The 19,338-nt window shown below is 42.1% G+C and overlaps 1 protein-coding gene across 7 annotated transcripts in view; it reads right to left on the reverse strand.

The window, feature by feature from the left end:
• Positions 1-19,338, reverse strand: part of LOC137193838 (3',5'-cyclic-AMP phosphodiesterase 4B-like) — a 53,656-nt gene that overhangs the window by 5,899 nt on the left and 28,419 nt on the right. For 6 of the 7 annotated variants that reach the window (XM_067605233.1, XM_067605234.1, XM_067605236.1 and 3 more), the window contains 2 exons: positions 8,903-9,015; positions 973-1,066 (listed from right to left, as the gene is read on the reverse strand). In XM_067605233.1, coding sequence (XP_067461334.1) covers positions 973-1,066; positions 8,903-9,015 — 207 coding nt within the window. Of the gene's footprint in view, positions 1-972; positions 1,067-1,629; positions 2,331-8,902; positions 9,016-19,338 lie in introns of those variants that run through there. The other variant, XM_067605239.1, reaches the window with a different exon arrangement.

A 19,338-nucleotide genomic window follows, 5' to 3' on the forward strand; every position in this document is an offset into this window, starting at 1 on the left:
TTTACAAAGCAAAGGAAGAAAATCGCAACACCTAACAGGTGCTGGCTGCAATGCAGATGACAACAAAACCACTAAGCTTCAAAGATGCTCCGAGCTTCCTCCTGTGCTCGTGTGTTAGTTTCTTCTATGCAAGCAGTTCTATCATTTCCACTGCATCACTTCTATTGTTAGAGAGGCTCCATCCTTTGCCTTGTTTCTCTCCCCTCGCATTCTTTTTTTTCTTCTCTTCCCTTTTGGGTTTTTCATCCTCTGAGGGTAAAGATGGAGGTGTCTTTACCAGCTAAAGCAAAAAACCCCAATCTGCACACAATCCTGATGAGCTGGATGTCTGGCTCTATGCTGGTATTAAACTGGATGCAAGGTGGAAAAGCTGTGGGGCAGACTAGCTGACTGGCTAACGTGAGTCATGAAATGCCGCCAGGCTTTTAAGAGACAAGGAAACACTGCTGTCATCCTGATGAATAATGCAGTGTCTATCTGGACCTGATGGCACTGTACACGCGCGCACACACACACACATAGTGTACAGAAACTCTCCAGCCTCGAGTGCACACACATTACCATGCACACAAACATTCTCCCTCTCTCTCCCCCTCACTCATTGCCCCTGATCCCTCCAGAGGGAAGTCTTCCCTGAATACAACCCCTCCCCACCCCATCCTCCCTCCACATCTCTCTGCAGTCAGAGCGAGGGGACTCTCTGTCTCTCTCTTCCAGACCAGATCAGACTGGTTTACAAGCAGTGGTGCAGACCAACTAAGAGTTCCTCCACTACTTAGCACATGCTTTGTGTAATCTCACATCCTGCAGATATACAGACAGCATCATTCCTGAAGGATGTTGGCTTATTTAAGTCTCACACTGCAATGACACATGCAGCACATTTTGTGATGGCCTGTCTGTGTGTGTCTGTGTGTGTGTGTGTGTGTTTATGGTTTATATATATATGTGAATATGTGCTGCTGTGCTCACCTAGGAAAGTGTTGGAGATGTACTCTGACACTTGGTTGCCTGAGCGACTCATCTCAGACAGGTGGCTTAGCTCCCGGTTCAGCATCCTCTTGAACTAGAGTCAAAGAGATGAAACATACATGAGGTTAAATGGACAGACATTAATAATGCTTTAAAAATCTATACAAGGAAATTCATATTCATTAAATCATTTTACTGCTGTTTCCGAGCAGAGTGATAAAGCATTTCCTGTTGTTTTCCACTGGAATATGTCCCATGAGAACATGGCCTCTGTTTTTTTCATGCGCCATATAAGGTCTGTGTTTATGTCTTCTAGATCCTGTTTGAGTTAGCCACTAAGTCACTTGACTGCTGAGCATTTCAACAAACAACAAACGGTGCATAATATACAAAATGCGGTGTCATAATGTTTATGCACAATTCTTCCAGGGTACCAAAATGCGCCAGTTTTTCTCAGCACACGCAACCACTGTGCTACAGCATAATGACAGAATCTGATCAAATGCATGCAAGTGTGTAATCAAAACAGAACAAAATCAATCTGAGGCATTTTATCAGCTACAGAGAAGAGACATTAACACACAGTTTGTGCATGTACACACACACACACACACACAGACAAGCATCCATCTATGTCTATTCTCCTCTGGGACACACCTTGATGTATCCCCAGGACACAGAGAACAGGTAGTTGGCCTCAGGCATGGTGCTGAGCTGTGCTGAGCCCCTGGCGCTCCCCAGCAGAAGCCCTGTATGCTCCTCTCTGAGTGGACCCCCAAGGCTGAGCTCAGCCCTACAGCCTGAAGCTCAAGGCGCCACCAAAATCACCGCCTTCCAACGGTGGACTATGGTAAAAAACGCCCCAGCTGAACTCTCTACAGAGGGGCTGTGGCGGACCCCTACATCCCCGGCCAAATGTGCCTCCTCATAGCGTCGCCTGCTGTTTTCCAGGATCGCAAAGCCGCTGGTGAGAGTGATGGAATCCCCCTGGATGCAATCAATATTTCTTTTTCTTTTCCCTCGTTCTCGCTGCCTCTGTCCGTCTCTCTAAACCTCTGTCTCCTCCTGCCACCATCCAAATGGGATCCAGTGACATGCAGGGGGGGAAATCCAGCCTTCCCGAGCCCAGATTGAACAAGGCAGGGAGGAAGGGCAGGCTCTAAGACAGAGGGAGAAAAGGAAAGGAGGGACGGAGAAAGAGTAGGAGGAGGAGGAGGGGGATGCGCTCTAGCTGTAGAGTCCCCTGTGGCAGACAAACTGGTGGAGTCTCTCTCTCCCTTTCTTTGCCTCCCACCCCTGCTGAACACTAAACCATGCACAGCACTGCAGAAAACGGGAGTTTGGAGAATCCCCCCCACATCTTTCTCTCTCTTTCTAGCTATTTCTCTGTTTCTCCCTCACTCCTGTGCTCTCTGCAAAACCCTCTCCCACCGTCTCTTTTTTACCCCCCCCCCCCCACCATCTCGGTCGCTCCCTCCCTTCTCGATTCACTCCCCTCCTGCTCAGTAATGCAGAACAGATCCAACGCATACTGCGCAATGTGAGGCTTCAAAGCAGTGGAGTGTTTATCACATGGGTGAAGAGATGCTGGGTATTAATTAACCAGATTGGGGTTGAGTCTTTTTTTTTTTTGTAATTTGTAGGCTTATGAAAAGAAGCTGCTGTAAACAGTTCAGTCATTCAATCATTATTCTATATGAAAAATGTGTCCTTGTTCTCAATATTAGGAACAGTCGAGAATATCTTCAGAAAACTGTTTATTTGCTGCCTCGCTGCGGCAGTTCTTTGTAGAAAAATGCAAACCGAGACGATGGGAGACGAACAGATGAGAGAGTTTTCAGTCTGCAGCCCACCAGTGTACCACCAATTGCACGACAACCTGAACGCCATGGCAACAGAGTCACGTGGCCCCCTCCGTTGTTCTCATGGTGGTCCCCACTCTAAACACACTGCATCCTATCACATACGTACACACACAGACATGTACAACCACACACACACACTCATTCAGCACACAATCTGCAGCAGAGATGCTGTAGGCAGACACAACAAGGCTAGACACAGCAAAAACATACAACCACAGTTTATATTACGCAGAATCTGACCAGTGATGTAAAACTGAAAGAGAAGCACTAATGCATAACCACATCCTAATCTTTATAATGAATACAATGGAATAATAGTGCAATCAATTTGCTACCCTGAACATGTGATTGTGCTTTCCGGGTTTTATAATATCTTCAAACACTGAAAACTGGCAAAAGCCACAATCACGACCGATTTTTTTTTTTCTGCCCTTTTATTTCCTACAATGGGGTCTTTTCTCTTCATTGTGAACCAGGCTCTCTCTGGTCTCAACAGCTGTCTAATAGCTGTCAAGCAGACAACTAACATCTACTTGACTGTGAAACTTTAATACCATTTTCAAAGCCTTGGCTGCACTCAAAACCCAGACTGCCAGAGGCAAGCCATAAAAATCAAAGAGAGCTCGTAAGGACAAAAATTTGAGCTTGGAATCAGACGGCTTTATTCCATTCAAAGGGACTTGTAATTGATTCTTTAAAGCAGCGGAACGGTGCGGATTTGTGTGACCTCTAGGAAATGATTCAGGCACAGAGCCACATGTCAGTCACCCAGGGTCATACAGTTCGTTTCAGACACACAGCATATGCTCACAGCAGGGTGACAGATCTATGACTGTGTTCGAGAGAACAGATTACTCAATGCACGGTATTAACTCACACATCCTTTTACATACAGAAAGTGCTCATACTCTGAGAAAAAAACCTGACTTAGGTAACCTAGAGAAGTTGCATAAACAGTACCAGAAAGAGTTCTCAGAAGATGTTGAGTTGACGCCTCATAAAAGTTTGCATATTCAAAATAGGTGCATACTGGAGCCATTCTTTAGCAACACGGTAATGTGAATGAAATGTCGGAGTGTACGCCAAAACACTATTTACACTTGAACTTTTTAAAATGAACACAAAAAGATTTTTAAGTCAAATGTGCCGGCGCACTGCGAGGGTCTTTGTCTTAGCGACCTGGATTCTAAAACAATCAAGCCAAATCAAGACAGGAAATTCTCAAAGTAATTAGTGGAAGAATAAACTAAATTTAATATGAAATCATGCTTGCTAGAGAAATGAAATCACCTTAAATCAAATCAATGAATCTAGGATAAGTCAGACTGTCCATATGGCAAACAACAGCAGCACAATCTCCAAAACTAACTCACCTTTTTCCAACTTGTTGGCATCCCAAAGTTTTTCTTCTGCTTTTCAGAACAACATAATCCCATTGTCTCTTAACAAAAACCAAAACACGACACGAAAGAAATCCTTTAAAGTTGTTAGAGTAATAACACTGTTCAGCGCGTCTGAGACTGTGCCTGCTTCCTCTCTCTATTCTCTTTTCTGAAGTGGCGTCAGACAGGAAACATATAGCGATAAAGCTGACTTGACTGACTGGCCAACACAGTCTAACAAGAGATCGACAGCTCCTCCCTCCACCACAGGCCCGAGCTTGTGTCCCCACCTACTTCCCCTTTACTTCGTCGCTGATAGAGTAATTCACTGAGGTCATTTACTGGTAGACATCCTGCTTCCTAACATGGCCCAAGGCACCAAACAACTAACATACCTGAGTTCATCACTGAGAGTCCCAGATAACAAGTTTAGCAGACAGCCATGCTGACGTAGTGTAGTAGAAAACACACACAAATGACATATATGTGTTCCTTTGGGATCAGTCTTTAAAACTTGGCTCAGTTCTTACAGCTCACTATGACCTTGACTGAAACTGAAAGAGATAAAAGAGGGACTAAACAGGAACAGTTTGACATCATATTGCAATACCACTGCTCTGCAATCTCACAAAGCCCAGAGTGAGTCAATGCTGCCTCTGCCCCACTTGTGGCTGTTTACAGTGTCAACACACAATGGATTATGCCCGGCAAGTTTTCACAGTTTAGTAACATTAGGAAGACACGTTTCCTAGAAGGTGTTGGATAACGGTAGTTAAGAATAGGGTTACAATAAAAACAGGTTTCATATTTACCTTCCTCCTTCCTCCTTCTAGTTTATTTTCCATGATAACAGCAGATTACAGAGGTAAAACTTTTTAATTACAATTAGGTACTGTAATCACTGCTGCTGCTTGTCTGATCTCCTCACCACCCTTTCAGTCAAAGAGAATCACAACACTATAATTTAATGTCCATTACCCCTGCCACAGCTACAGACCCACAACTACATCTGTTTCAATAATTTTGTCATTTTTTCCCCTCTGAAGACGGCGGCGCTTCAAAGTTGAAGTGACCACACGTGAGTTAAAGTTTCCTACTCGCTTGCGCTCTGCTCAGGGGCTCTGCTCGCACGCTAACCCGCAGAGCGCTAAACTCCTCTAACTCAATTCAGATGGCAGTGTTTGTCCAAGGCCGTCACCGGCATCAGCATGGAAGTGTGGCGACGCTAATGATAGTGAGGGGCAGGGAAGCAGCTCCCCGCTCTGAGGTCACAGCGACCAGGCCGGCGGTCAGCAGGGTGTGTGGTCCCGTAACCCCGGATACACCTGTGCCCTTGGACACTGAAAGTGGAGACACGCTGGGTTTGATCGTGGGTTCAATTACATCCTCTCTGGGTCCGAAAAGAAACGGGCTCTTTGTCAGACATCACGTCATATAAAAGCTGGGCAGGAGCAAAAGCCTGCAGATGGTGCATTAATGGTGCAATACTGAAAAATATGTGATATTAATTTTGCAATAAACACATGAATGGACTAATAAGTTATTTCCTCACATGTACAGTTGCACAACAATCTAGCACATCATAACCTGTTGACCTCCACTCTTTCAAAAGCAGCATTGGTCAACAATGCTTAATGGTGGTACTGGGTCATGTGAGGAGGAACTCACGATGAACAATGTGCCCGGCCTGTCTGACCGACCGGCTGTGCTGCCGCACGCCTGTACAGCCTTGTGCTCATTGTCTCTACAGTCCCAGTGACGTGGTTGTCTGTAAAGACTCAACCTGGCTGCCTAGTCAAAGCGCCGCTATTGTCGTCTGGAAACCAGGGAGCAGAGGAGGGAGGGCAGTAGGGGGCACGGGAAATAAAGAGACAGGAAACTGGTGTCATGGTCACAGTCACCCGTCACGGTTTGACAACAACCCCTCCCCATCCCAATCCTCCCTCAGACCACAGTGTAGAATACAGACGGAAATGGACAACACCACCCTGGGTGTTTATAATCTGACGCCGCCGTACAGTCTCCTCTGTCTGTGTGGGGGTTGAGTAATACTGTGCACTGTAGTGTAATTTGGTTGAGGTCTGCACAAATTAAATACGCAAGAAGAAACGTTTATATGCATCAAAGCAAAGGGAAGTAATTAGTTCTAAATAGCTGCTTTGTGTTGTCTTATAGTACCACAATGTGTTTATTTAGATTCACTTTATCAGAAAGTTGACTTTATTCGAAGCATCAAAATAACATGTTACTGATTTGGTGACTACTTTTCATCTAGCGCCACCATGAGGTTCACATTTGTGGTTCAGACTGAAATGTCTTGATAACTATAAGATAGATTGCCAAGAAATTTGGTAGACATTCATGTCCGCCTCAGGATGAATTGTAACAACTTTGGTGAGCCCATAGTTTTTTATACACATATATCATCATCAGGTTTTAATCTGTCTAAAACCAAATACCAAAAGTAATGACCTTCACATAGTTTAGCTGTACTTTGTGTTTAGCGGTAATTGGCAAACATGCTAAGATGTTAAAGAAAGATGGTTAACACAGTAAACATTATAGCCGCTAAAGATAAGCATGTTCACATTGTCACATGTGAACATGTTAGCGTGCTGACTTTAGCATTTAGCTTAAAGCACCGCTGTGCTTCAGTAAAGCCTCACAGAGTTGCTTGCATGGCTGTAGACTCATTGTTAAAAAAGAACCTTCAGTAACTTCGTAAATACTTAACTTTTTATATTTTAAGGCTGTACATAGTACACAAAATACTGTACTAGACATTTTCATGGTGTAAATTGTAACCTTAAAAGTACTGTATTCTTTTCATTTTTAGAGAAAATCTTTAAAATAAACTCAATATTGGCTGACTACAAGTTATTTCATGCCAGTAATATGCACAATGTATAGCAATGCAGCTGATGCAGTTCAGGTAAACACCCCAGCTACAGAAAGACTAGTTTGGCCACTTGTCAACAAGGGAATAGTGCTACATCAATGGCATTTAGCTTGCTAACATTTGTGTTGGCATTTTTAGTTTCCAGATGTATTATTGTTACATGCAAAGTTTTGTAGTGTCTGCACATTTGTTAGCAAAGCAGAAATGTTTGGTCCGACATAACTCACAAACCTCAGCACTAAAATGAAAAACATCAGTGATTCTTGTAGCGCAATTTCCTTGGTTAGAAGCAGACATACAGTAAATGAGACCTTGTCTGCTCCATACTGTAGTTAAAGGAAGAATAATGATATAAAGGAGAATGACATGAGAGCAAGAGGATACAATGCAATGTACCTGTCATTACTCACTGTGAAGATATCAAGATATGGTTGAAATACAGTGGACTAGCCCTTTAAAGCTAGCATGAACTTTCCCTTCAGTTCAAGTCTTAATTTTCTGTTAATCTTAAACTATAGTCTAGACAAACTGGTGTCCATCAGTTAAATATGACCTTTCATGATGACGTCACTTAAGAAAGTGGACCAATGTCCCTCTGATCTCAGCGTTACAACAGAGCCAACCTCCACACAAAATGAATGCCAAAAGCATCTGTGTGCAGTTTAAAATCACACCGCAAGCACCTCTATGGCTCAACCTGGTTGAATAACACGCAGTGTGGTAATTTGAATAAACTAAGGAAACTGACAAAGAAATATGGTTTTCACGGAATACTGACAATTATGCCTTTCAAAGATAACAGGAACTGAATAGTCATGTATGCAAAATAAACACCACCTTTATTTTTTTGTAAGAGATCCATAAAATGATGATGCCAGCTCATACACTACCACAGAACTGCTGTTACTTTGCAAGTGCGTCAATGTGGCAGAAAGCTATTTACATTTTGCATACACTGTGCAAATTTACAGACACACTGCAACAAAGACCAATTGTATAACTGCAAACAGGCTAGTCAAGTCATCACCTCAAGATCAGTTTCAACATCATGTTCTTAGACAGCAAATTACAGAACCCCTACAGCAATAACAATAATGCTTTTGAAATTTCACACAACTATTAGAATTTGGATTGAACTTGCTTGAAGTTAATTAAATGACCAATCTTTGATGTAAATCGCGGTTAACTGTGGTTTGAGAGACATGACACTGTTTAGTGGTGGTATGCTGTGTTCCTGGGAGGTCTTATGGTGATCATTATCTCAGTGGGTAGAGCAGGCATTGACGCAATGAATCACACATTCAAAGTTAAGAGTTTGAATGGTGCTGTAAGATATTATCATAAATACAGACATCCATCAGTATAGTACATGTTATATTTTGCAAGATGATGTTTTAACTTTTAGGATTACGGGTTTCTGAGTGAGCTGATAACACCTTTTGACCATTTGGCCTCATGAAAACTTCTCAAAAACCCGCTTGGACCAACCGTAAGAGCATTGGTGCTAAAGCCGAAAAACATTATAGTTCCTATTTTCTGAAAATTTCACATTTTGAAGATGTGCTTTTTACTTGAGATCTCTTCATAAATGACTCCCCTCAACTAATTGTTTTAAACATGAAGGTTTGGTTTGAAGATGAGAAATGTATCTTGCATAACAATCAGCTCAAATGAAAATGAACATAAACAAATGCAAATGCACAAACACAAAAGTCCCGTCCATTGCAACAAAACAAATGCAGTGCATTTGTGAAGTTGCACACATACAAGCCAAATTGTCCTACCTTGTTGGAGGCCATGTCGCTGACAGAGCGGTAGGTCTGGATTGTTTCCAGCTGATCCAGACACCAGTCCAGCTCCTCCATGGTCTCCATAGCCAGTTTCTGGTAGGACTCATCTGCCAACAGACACATGGACACATAATCAGGCCCCAGCGGATCCATATCCATACTGGAGCCCCCTGACACCATGCGTGGAGGTCCAAGGGTCCCAGAGTGGCTTGATCGTACAGAGGACTGGCCCGCAGGACATCCGGGAGATGCAGAGGAAGAGGGGGAGGTGTGTACACAGAGCTCCTTCATCTTGTTACGCTCCACCACCTCAGAAAGTTCAGGGAAGTCGTACTCTCAGACAAACTGAGGCTAGAGTTACTGTTTGCTGACTCTCTCTCTGTAGCCTCTTTCTCTCCATACCCCCTCTTTCCCTCGCTCTCGTGCGCTCTGCAAACCCCCTCCCACTCTGTCTGGTTCCCCCACCCCTTCTCAGGCTGTCTCTCGTTCGCTTAGCCCCCCTCTCAGTACCACTCTACTAAGTGAGTGGCGTGCAAACTAGGCGGTCTGCAGCCTCCTGCTGTTGATGTGTCGTGACCCCCCCCCTCCCATTTAAACACATACAAATGGTGTGTACACACAGGTACTGTACACAAACGCCACTGCCTGAAGAGGGGCTTTTGGTGAAAGAGATCCATCTGGTTTTGCTTTTTTTTTTTTTTTTTTACTCCCTTCATGATGTTTCACCCAAACAGATGCATCTCTGTGATATCTAATATATTAAAACTTTGGGGACAAGAAGAAGAAAAACGGCAGGAAGAGGACACAGTAAGAAAAAATCTGCTTTAATTGATTTGACGCACTTTGTCACTGCTGCAAAGACAACTGCTCCAACTCCCTCCATTCCCGATGACTTCCTTTCTGAAACATGCAGACCACTTCAAGGCTGTACTCTGGTGAACTGCAGCAGCAACTCACACCACACCACCACGCTTCACAAACTGGCTCTCTCCTCTCTGAACCTCTCTGAGGAAGACGAGAGGGAGAGAAAAAAATTATATCAAACACCAAACTCTGTGTTTGCACAAGCAACACGAGAGGCAAACTTTGACTCCCTGAATTGGGGGGAGGCCAGACCAGGGCCTCCCTGTGTGCCAAAGAAACCAAAGCACTTCCTCTTTGGCCCTGAATGCACGCAAAACATGGAGTGGAATTACTGAATGGTGGAGTGACTGGTAAGGACGATCATAGCTGTCATTCAATGAAATAGCTCGCTAGGAGCTATGACTCACACATGTGGTAGGCGGCCGAGTTTTAGAAGAAGAATACTGATTTATAAGAAGTAGCCTGAGATGACAAAACATGAGGAAACGACTCAAAAAATCTCATACGCAGATATACCAGGAAGAATGTTTCAACAAATTTCTGCCTGGAGGGAGCTACCCATGAACGCATCTGGATCTCCCCACCTTCCTTTCTCTATGGAAAAGACTGATCTCTACTTCATAGGCTTCACACATGGAAGAAATTTACCCCATGTGCTTAGCACAACAGGACAGCCAGCGTGCTGCTCCCCAATTTACGTCAATATAGTGGATCAAAGCACTTCAAAGCACAGTGATGGCATACAGACTCTGAACCACAGGTGTTTAACAAAGAACTTCAATGAAATGTCAGGCAGTATATATACATATATTATATATATATATATATATATATATATATATATATATATGTAGGTTGAGGAAACCTCCCACCACTTAAAGGTATCAGAACAATACGATGACAGTGACTCTTCTGAATCACAAAGGAGAGTCAAGTTTCAAATGCTTGGGTTTGACTGCGGTTTATGAAAATCATGCCACTGGCTCCTCAGATTTCAAGAGCACGACTGCTGGTTCTAGCCTCAACTCTCAGGTCAGACCAATTTCCCTTAATTTGAGCTCCAGGTTGGAGAATTCAAAGAACCCTTGGCTACAATATATCACTGGACGCCAAGCTTTGTGGCCCAAACTATTCACTAGAACCACTGGCATCCAAGCCACGTAAAATTCAGTGACACAGAGCAGAAAGTACAACATCAAAGCAGTTCATGCACAAGGCAGTGAGCTGTTGTAACTGGGTACACACTAATGTGCAGCGATCTTAAGCCATAGACGCAGGAGATGTTGCCAAGAAGGTGCGACCACATCCTGCCCCCGTTCCCTTCGATGAGGGTATACGGAGAAATTAGACATTTTAACGGCGCAGTCAGGAAGCATCAAAGGCTTGGCTCATCCACAGGTCATTTTAAAGCTGGCGGCTGATTCATATACACAGTCAAGAATTTAATGGCAATAAAACACTGCAGAACAAATGTTTACTGGTTTTAGTCTCTGGCCTCACACCACTTGCCTACAGCAAGATCACAGAAGCAGAACTTCACACATTCATCTGTTGTGTTTCCTAAAAATGACAACAGCTGGACCTGGAGCTACGCTTTGATAATTTCACTCATGTTATAATTATGTTTGCAAGTTGAAGTTGTACTTAAAAGGAAGATATACACGTCTGCATGCACACAGCAGGGATAGATGGAACTGCTCGATCCATCATCGCCTCCTGCTGATACAGTGGTAAATGGGCTGACAGACATTTAACAATGTCACTAGTCAAAGGTGGCGTGACGCACTTTGAGTCTGAGAAACCTGCTCCTAGACAGAGTGCGGGGTACTTTTCCAGCCTGTTTTTTCAGTGGAAGTCTATTTTTTTTTCTCTTCTGTGTCCTAATGCTTTGGCCATATGCTGGCGGCTGCTGAGAGGACAACAGACCTCAGTGTGCAGACAGACCCTGTCTGCCTCCCCTCTCTCCCCCTTTTCCCTCCATCTCTCTCCCCTATAGGGCCACAAACCAGCCTCTGTGAGAGCCATCAACTGCACTAACAACCAGGGCTGGGCTCAAACATCCCCCCAACTCCATTCCCGCCCGAGACACCTTCCGCTCACTTCCACCTCACACTGCCCGTCTCTGTGCTCTCACTCTACCCCCCAAACCTGTTTCCTTCGCTGTCTGGCTGAAGCTTGGTTTGCAAAACTGCACTGCTTCATCCATTATACCACCTACTGATGAGCTTCAGACAGTGCTGGAAGCAGCATTCAGATCCTTTACTTACATATAAGTACAGTAGTAATACCACAATGTAACTACTTTATATTTTTGGGTCAGTAGATCTATAACAATGTATCATACTTGTTTGTAAAATCTGCAGAGTGACTACGGATGTCAGATATTGTACACAAGTTCAGTTAATTGAATAAAAAGAATATTTTCCTCTGATAGGCTGGGAAGAAGTAAAAAGTAGGATACAATGGAAATACTTAAGTAAAAAAGTACTTTAAAGTACTTTAAAACTGTACTTATGTGCAGTACTAGAGTAAAAGCCATCAGTCACATTGCACCAAGAGTCTCTGTGTGTAAGCAGCTTTACTAGTTTGAAGTGCAGTTGAGGTTTTTCATGTAGTTGATTCTTTTCGGTACTTTTTGACTTGAACACAGTGAGTAATATGGCTTAAGTCATGTTTGTTCATACAAATTCGACTGGTTAGGAAATAATGTGGCCAGTTACAACACAGGGTCAATAAAAAAAGTCTTGAGTCACCACCGTCAGTTAAAGCGTAAACAGCTCTGAGCTATCAGCATGTACGCAAACACACACATTCCTCATCTTGACCTCACCACATCATGATGGAGACGGTGCACAATCTGACATCGATATCTGCACGTACTCAGTGTTGTGTTTGATTTCACTACACGTGGAGCTGACACAGACAAAGGGGGGGGGCCGGGTGCAATGAATCACCTTTGTATCACCTCCAATGTGCGTCAATTTATTCATAAGTAGAAAGTTAAAGAATGTCTAACACTAGGAAAGAGACAGAAAATTAAACTGAAAGAAAGAGTTTAGTGTTAGTTAGTTTTACCATGTTTGTCCCATCAGAAAAGCTACACAAAGGGGCTACTTCTCTTCAGGTAAATGGCTCAGCATACATCTGGTGGGAAAATACACTAAAACTGTAAATACAGTGAATTTGATTAGTGACTCGCACACAGCCAGTGTCACACTATTTGTTCTTTGAGTCAGACAAACTTTCCTCTTTGAGCTAATAAATGAGTCACCTGCTTCCTAATTTTTATATTTTTTTATATTTATATATTTTTTATCCATTATATTACAAATTATATATATATTAATAAAAATGTATTAATATTTTTATTGTTTTACTTTCATTAGGAAAATTAGGTGTGCACTGTGTGTGTCATAGTGAGACCGTGAGATTCATGTCAGAGTTGACATGAGTCATACATGAGTTACAAGAAAGGAAATCCATGAATGTGTTGTATGTAAACCCTCTTATAGTCTAACATTTTAAAAACTGCAACACACAGATATGTAGAAGACACCACATTTGTTTATTTTCTATTTTATTGTTTTATACTTGTTTTATTTGTTGTGCCGTTTTGTTTTAGCATAATTTATTTTAAATGTGTGTTTGTGTGTGTGTGTGTGTATTCTGTTTAGTTTTTTCATTTCACAACTCAATACAACATCTCCACAGAGATCTGTAAAGTCTCATCTTATCTTAAAAACATTTAGCAGATTACAATGAAAAATCTCCTCCAGTCACATACACAAATGCACGTTTCTCTTTCATATATTGGTGCAAAAAAGCTCCCAAAACTGTTAAATATACAGTGTGTTAATTTGACACCTCAATAAAATAAGTCTCTATTGTATAAAACTTGATGTAAATTTTAGGAATGTGGTGTTATTTTTAAGGAAGTCATTTCTGGAGAACCTGCAGTGTTGCAGACGTTCAGGTTCAACCTCGAAACCACACTATCACTCTTTGTCTTCTCTAACAAACAACCCTCACTACTGAGTTTCTTTATAGTTTACAAATGCAGCCCAATCTTTTCACTTATCAAAACAAAAGGCTTCAACTGTTAGACAAACACACACACAGACACAGACACACACACACACACACATACACACACACCTCATCAGGGCCTGTTTGACAGCTCCCTCACAATGCACCATGGAGCTGTGTTGGCACGGGCCGGCTTGAGGGATGGGCCACAGCGAGGTTTATGACTGTGCTGACGTCAATGACATAATTCAAATACTTAACCAGGCTGCACGCTTCCATCCCTCCAGATCCTCTCCTCTGGCTGCGAGCCTGGAAAACCTGACATGGATTCCCGCTGCACACGGTGGAGCACAGTAACCACTGCAGACAGGCCAGGACTGGACTGCCCAGACTGACAATGACAGGTCAAATTTGTTCTGGGAATCAGTGTGTTGTGTCTGCATGTCAATCGACCCATCTGTGTATTCAGTACTTTAAATGTGAAGGAGTAAACCTCATCATATTGTGAAAGACAGAGGGTAATGATATTTATTAAGCTTCCCCCCACATCTTTTAAAGGTTAGGATAAAAACATGAAATTACTTTTTCTTTTTTTTTCTCTTTAAAGTTTAACAAACAACACTATTATTAGCTTAAAGCAATAGCAAGCTATGCTTATTTGCATAGAAGAGTTAGATTAGTTAGATTATTAGAAGTTGATACCGAATCGAATGTCGGTACGGCAAATGTGAAGCTACTTCGAGCAGCAAGTAAGGATAGCTTAGCTCAAATACCGGAAACAGGAGGAAGCTGACTCTGTCCAACAGTTATGCAGGATGACAATTTGCCGTTTTGCAGTGGGTTATGTGCCAGACTATTTCTTGGCTCTGAGCACTTGACAAGCAACCAGCGAAGAATCTAGGAAGTTACTGGTCCCGGTCAAGAAATAGTCTGGCACATAAAGCCCATAAAAGTGGGCACTGTCATTTTTGTCCTTCTGGTTTTGTACAGTGTAAATAAAGGAGATATAACATGTTAATGAATGAGCTTTAGGGGTGCTGTTAGGTGGATTTTGATACCGTTTGCCGGGTTAGTTTCTCTTGTCTTTGTGCTAAGCTAAATTGAACAGACAAATAAGAGCATGAGAAAGTGAATAAGCCTGTTTCCCAAAATGTCCAACTATTCATTTAAGATAAACACTTTGGCCTTAAATAAATCAAGAAACCATCCAGATACACTATGATGTTTAACCACTTTGATTAGAATGATACCACAATTTTAACAGATAGCAGATAATTACACAATATCTAATAATAAATACATCATCCAGTTTTGATCCAAGTATTAAAGTCAATCCATCAATTAAACTTCAGTACTTCCTTATAATAATACCACAATTAATCTTATCACAAACACAAATATGCAGCACAGTTCCTGGTGCAGGTTTGGTTTGAGTGGTTTCACCTGAGATATTCTCAGGTGTACAAGGCTGCACGTTACAAACACGGCTGCTTTGCCCTTTTCTCACAATAGGCTGCTATATCTCATGGTGCACATCATGCACGTATGCAAGCACATACGCAAAACTACTTGCAGAACAGATATGAAAACACTCCTGCCCTTACTTAAAAGTGATTACTCCTTCAAAGCGCAGATTACCAGTAATTCCTTATGCTGTCAGAATAACCTGTTTCAGACTCGCCTTTGATTAATTCTCTTTCATGACCTGTTTACAAAAAGAGACAAAAGATGAATGAGTAATGCTTATTGTGCAGGGCCCCACGCCCTGGGCAATTTACGCACAGAGTCACGTGTCTGTGGAGTTTCAAGGCAAAGCATGTGTATGTTTCGATGTAGCTGTCTGCTGTGACTGAATTTGTTTACAGGCTGTTAATTTGTTAACAGGCTGACTGAGCAGCTGAAATGCACCCTACAACAAAAAGACAAAACCTGAATATTTTGTTAGTGATAAACAAAAATATATGAGGAAAAAGACAAACACACTTTAAACTGATAAGAAAAGGAATTTAAAGTGTTTATCACAAAACTCACACGGTGGTATTTGAACTTTTTTTTCCCTTCGAGGGCCTGAAATGAAACTTGATGGAAATTCTGTGGCCAAGTGGCAAATACACTGCAATACAATGTAAAATTATACTAAAGCACACTGTATTAAGATTCAAGGCTGATATATAAACAGATACTCAATGCTAATACAGTGAAACACAGTTGTAATACAGTTGCAAATACTGCACATTAAATAACACTTTAAAATGTCCCTATTGCTTATAAATGCTACATGGGGGGACTTCAACATGGGATATATAAAAAATGTATATCATATATTATAAAACTGTGTGACTTAAAATCCCAGTTAGCTCATGTTCCTATCACAAAGCAAGAAAAGTTGCAAGATTCGGTTTGATAGAGGACAATCAATTACAAAAAGATATAAAGTAGGTCCAATTAGATTAAAAATGTTAAAAGAGGTACCTATACTGATATCTGGCACTCGCATCTGCAGCGCAATTGGACGCTGTTTGAATGTTTGGCTGAAGTGCGGCTCACATTTGGCTCTTTTGGGCCTGTGGTGGGACAGGGTCATATGACCTCAGTCCAGGCCGAGGTTATGGCCATAGCCAAATATCCACAACCAACAACAAAGAAAGAACTTCTTGGGTTTAGTGGGTTATTATAGAGGTTTTTATTAAAACGTCTCTACTGTTGTGTTCCCCCTCACTGAACTGCTCAAGACCAAGACCAAATTTATTAGGTCTTCTGAATGTCAGCTAGCTTTTGAAAATGTGAAATCTGTCTTATGCTCTTCTCCTGTTCTGGCTGCTCCTCGTTTTGATCGAGCAGATCATAGATATCATCCTGCTGGTATGGTTATGAGTTACTGTTATATTCTTTTGTGTCTATAAGCCATCCAGCCAGATTCAGAGCATCTGGGCCTAATGCTCCCACAGGATAAAAGGGCCAACTCCCAGCGCTGTTCAGGCCTTCTCTCCCCTTGACTCATCCCAGCCAGCAGCTGCAGGCTTTGGTTTTTGTTTGACTTTAGTTTTGTTATTGTTTCACAACACCTCATACCTCACTGCTCACTGTTCATGCATTTAACACCTACACCATTGATGTTACTGACTGACACACTCCATACCTTTAATTTACCGCCATCCGTTGTGTCCATTTCCGTATTTGTCAAGGCCAAAGAGCCAGGTTATGACGAATACAAAAAGAAAAAAAAAAGCCATAAGAGGTGGCACATGTTTACTTTTCCTCTCTGACCTCAGGTGGGTTCAGTCTAAGGTTTACTAAGGTGGCCTGCTTTGGCCCACAGGCCCCACTTTGGGCAGCTCTGACTGCTTGCTTTTAACATTATTTCTGTGTATTCTTGTGTAAACATTAATTTCTAAAGTCAAGACCATTATGAGGTTTCACATCCCCATCTTGGTCAAATGACTAACCATGTATCCTAGAGTCCCCTGCATCTATGACAATATCCCGCTAATGCCAGTGATAAGCATTACAGATTAGTCACCAGTCCTGACGGTCAAAGACGTCATAATCAAGCATTTTCCTCAAAAGTACCATTTATCAAGTGTAATATAAAGCAAAGCCTATAATCTGAATCAGTCAGGGAAGAGTGAGCCCTTTGTTGGCTTTGTCGAGTCACGGGACTGCGTGTGATGGGGCCAAGATGGTTTGTGAAGCGTAAACTGCAAACTACAATCCCCTCACGTTACTGGAGTAAGATGGTTAATAGCGTAAAGAGCCTGCAGTGACGCATTTACAGCTGAGCTCATTTCTAGTATACCCCCCCGCCACCGCCCCCTGTTTTCTGCTTCTTGGGCACTTTCACCCAGTAACTGTGGTCACGTTCTTGCTCTTTTTGTTTATTTCATCCAATTTGACCTTTTATTCTGCCTCTCCCATATCACATTTGACTAAAAAGGTTCAAAAATGATGACGTCTCTCTCTGACCTTTGCTGTGTTTTCTTTCTTTTCTATGTCACTCCTTGCAACAATCTGGCAACTATCTCTCACTCTCTGTCTTGAACCACATCTTCATGTGTAACCGCACCAACTTCCTAGCAGGAAATCCCCACTACTCTCTCTCGATTTTTACTCGTCTGTGTTTCTATTTCTCTGTGTTCATCTCAAATCCCTTTATAGAGGTATCTGGAGTTTCATAGAGCTCTTAATCAGCCATCTACTCATAAAGACGCAGGTACTGTATCCTTCTCACCACTGGGGGATATTGCCTCACTGGAAACACTCATGCAAAACAGGAAAAATCTGTTCTCCTTTTCCGTTCAGAGAGTTGACGAAAACGAGACAGAAAGCAGCACAAAGGAGGATATGAGGGCATCTTTCCTTGTGATATTGTTAATTGTTGTGGTCTACTCCTGAACAATCACTATTATTTAATGGCAGGTGTACTGTATGTTCTTTTTAGGCTCAAGAAAACCTGATGACAGTGCTATTCTCTGGTGGGACGGGAGTGAAATTCCACAGATAAGTGTACTGTGCCTAAGAGGTTTCAAACAGAATTAATCATATTTGTTTTTCTTATTCTATCTTCCCCATGCGTCACGATGGGAGAAAAATGTGATAGTTTCACTCATCAGCGATTAGTTGGAGGAGGTCAAGGATTGTGAGAAGTGTGGAGGAGGAAGGACAATAAGAGACTCGCAGTTGTCTTGTATTTTTTCCTGCAGCAGGGCGCTCCAAGCAGCCCATCTGCGCTGATAGGAAGCTGAGAGCACCCGCTTGCAGGCCGTGCTGACGTCAATCGGGCTTGAAGAACCAGTGCAGCAGGAAGCAATATCACAACCTCCCTCCTCCCCTTCTTTCACCCGTTCTTTTCTCTCCTTCACACACACATCTACCTGATCTGAATCCGGACCATTACAGATCTTTCTGTGTTTCCGTCTTCATTTCCTTCTGTTAACAACGTCAGTGCATGCATGGGAATTTTTGTTATCGCGTCATAATCTTCTGTATCAATAACTTGAAAGATTAGTTTTTATGTGTGTGTGTGAAAAACGCTCAGAGATAATACAATCTGTGCTGGCAGTGTAGTAAACATCTGTTGCAGTGGGATTTTTCAAATGGAATCACAGTTCCACCCATTTACAGTAATTCAGTATTTGTATGCAGAACACTGAATGTTAAATACTTTAGCAGAATGTGTGCTGTCTTTGCAAAGGCAAAATCCAAGTGTACAGCTTGCAGTTGTGTCCAATAACTGTATGATACATATATGATACCATTTGCTGTATATTACACTTCCTTCAAACTATGAGTGTTTTTAACTATTCACATGCAAGTAAAATTTCCATATCTGGATTTCATTCATGAAACTGCACATATAGGGACTTACACTCTAATAATATGTGCATTTTTATCTTTCAAATCTTAAGCAGAGAACTGTCATTTACCAGGATCTAAACTTGACATTGGACTTCTTACAATTTCCAAAAACTGGTGGAATAAACACAGTATGGAAATGCAATTCACTGCATGCACACTTTCCACATTTCCCAGAATCATCTTAT

This window comes from Thunnus thynnus, chromosome 12, assembly GCF_963924715.1.
Source record: "Thunnus thynnus chromosome 12, fThuThy2.1, whole genome shotgun sequence".
In the NCBI taxonomy this organism is placed as follows: Eukaryota; Metazoa; Chordata; class Actinopteri; order Scombriformes; family Scombridae; genus Thunnus; species Thunnus thynnus.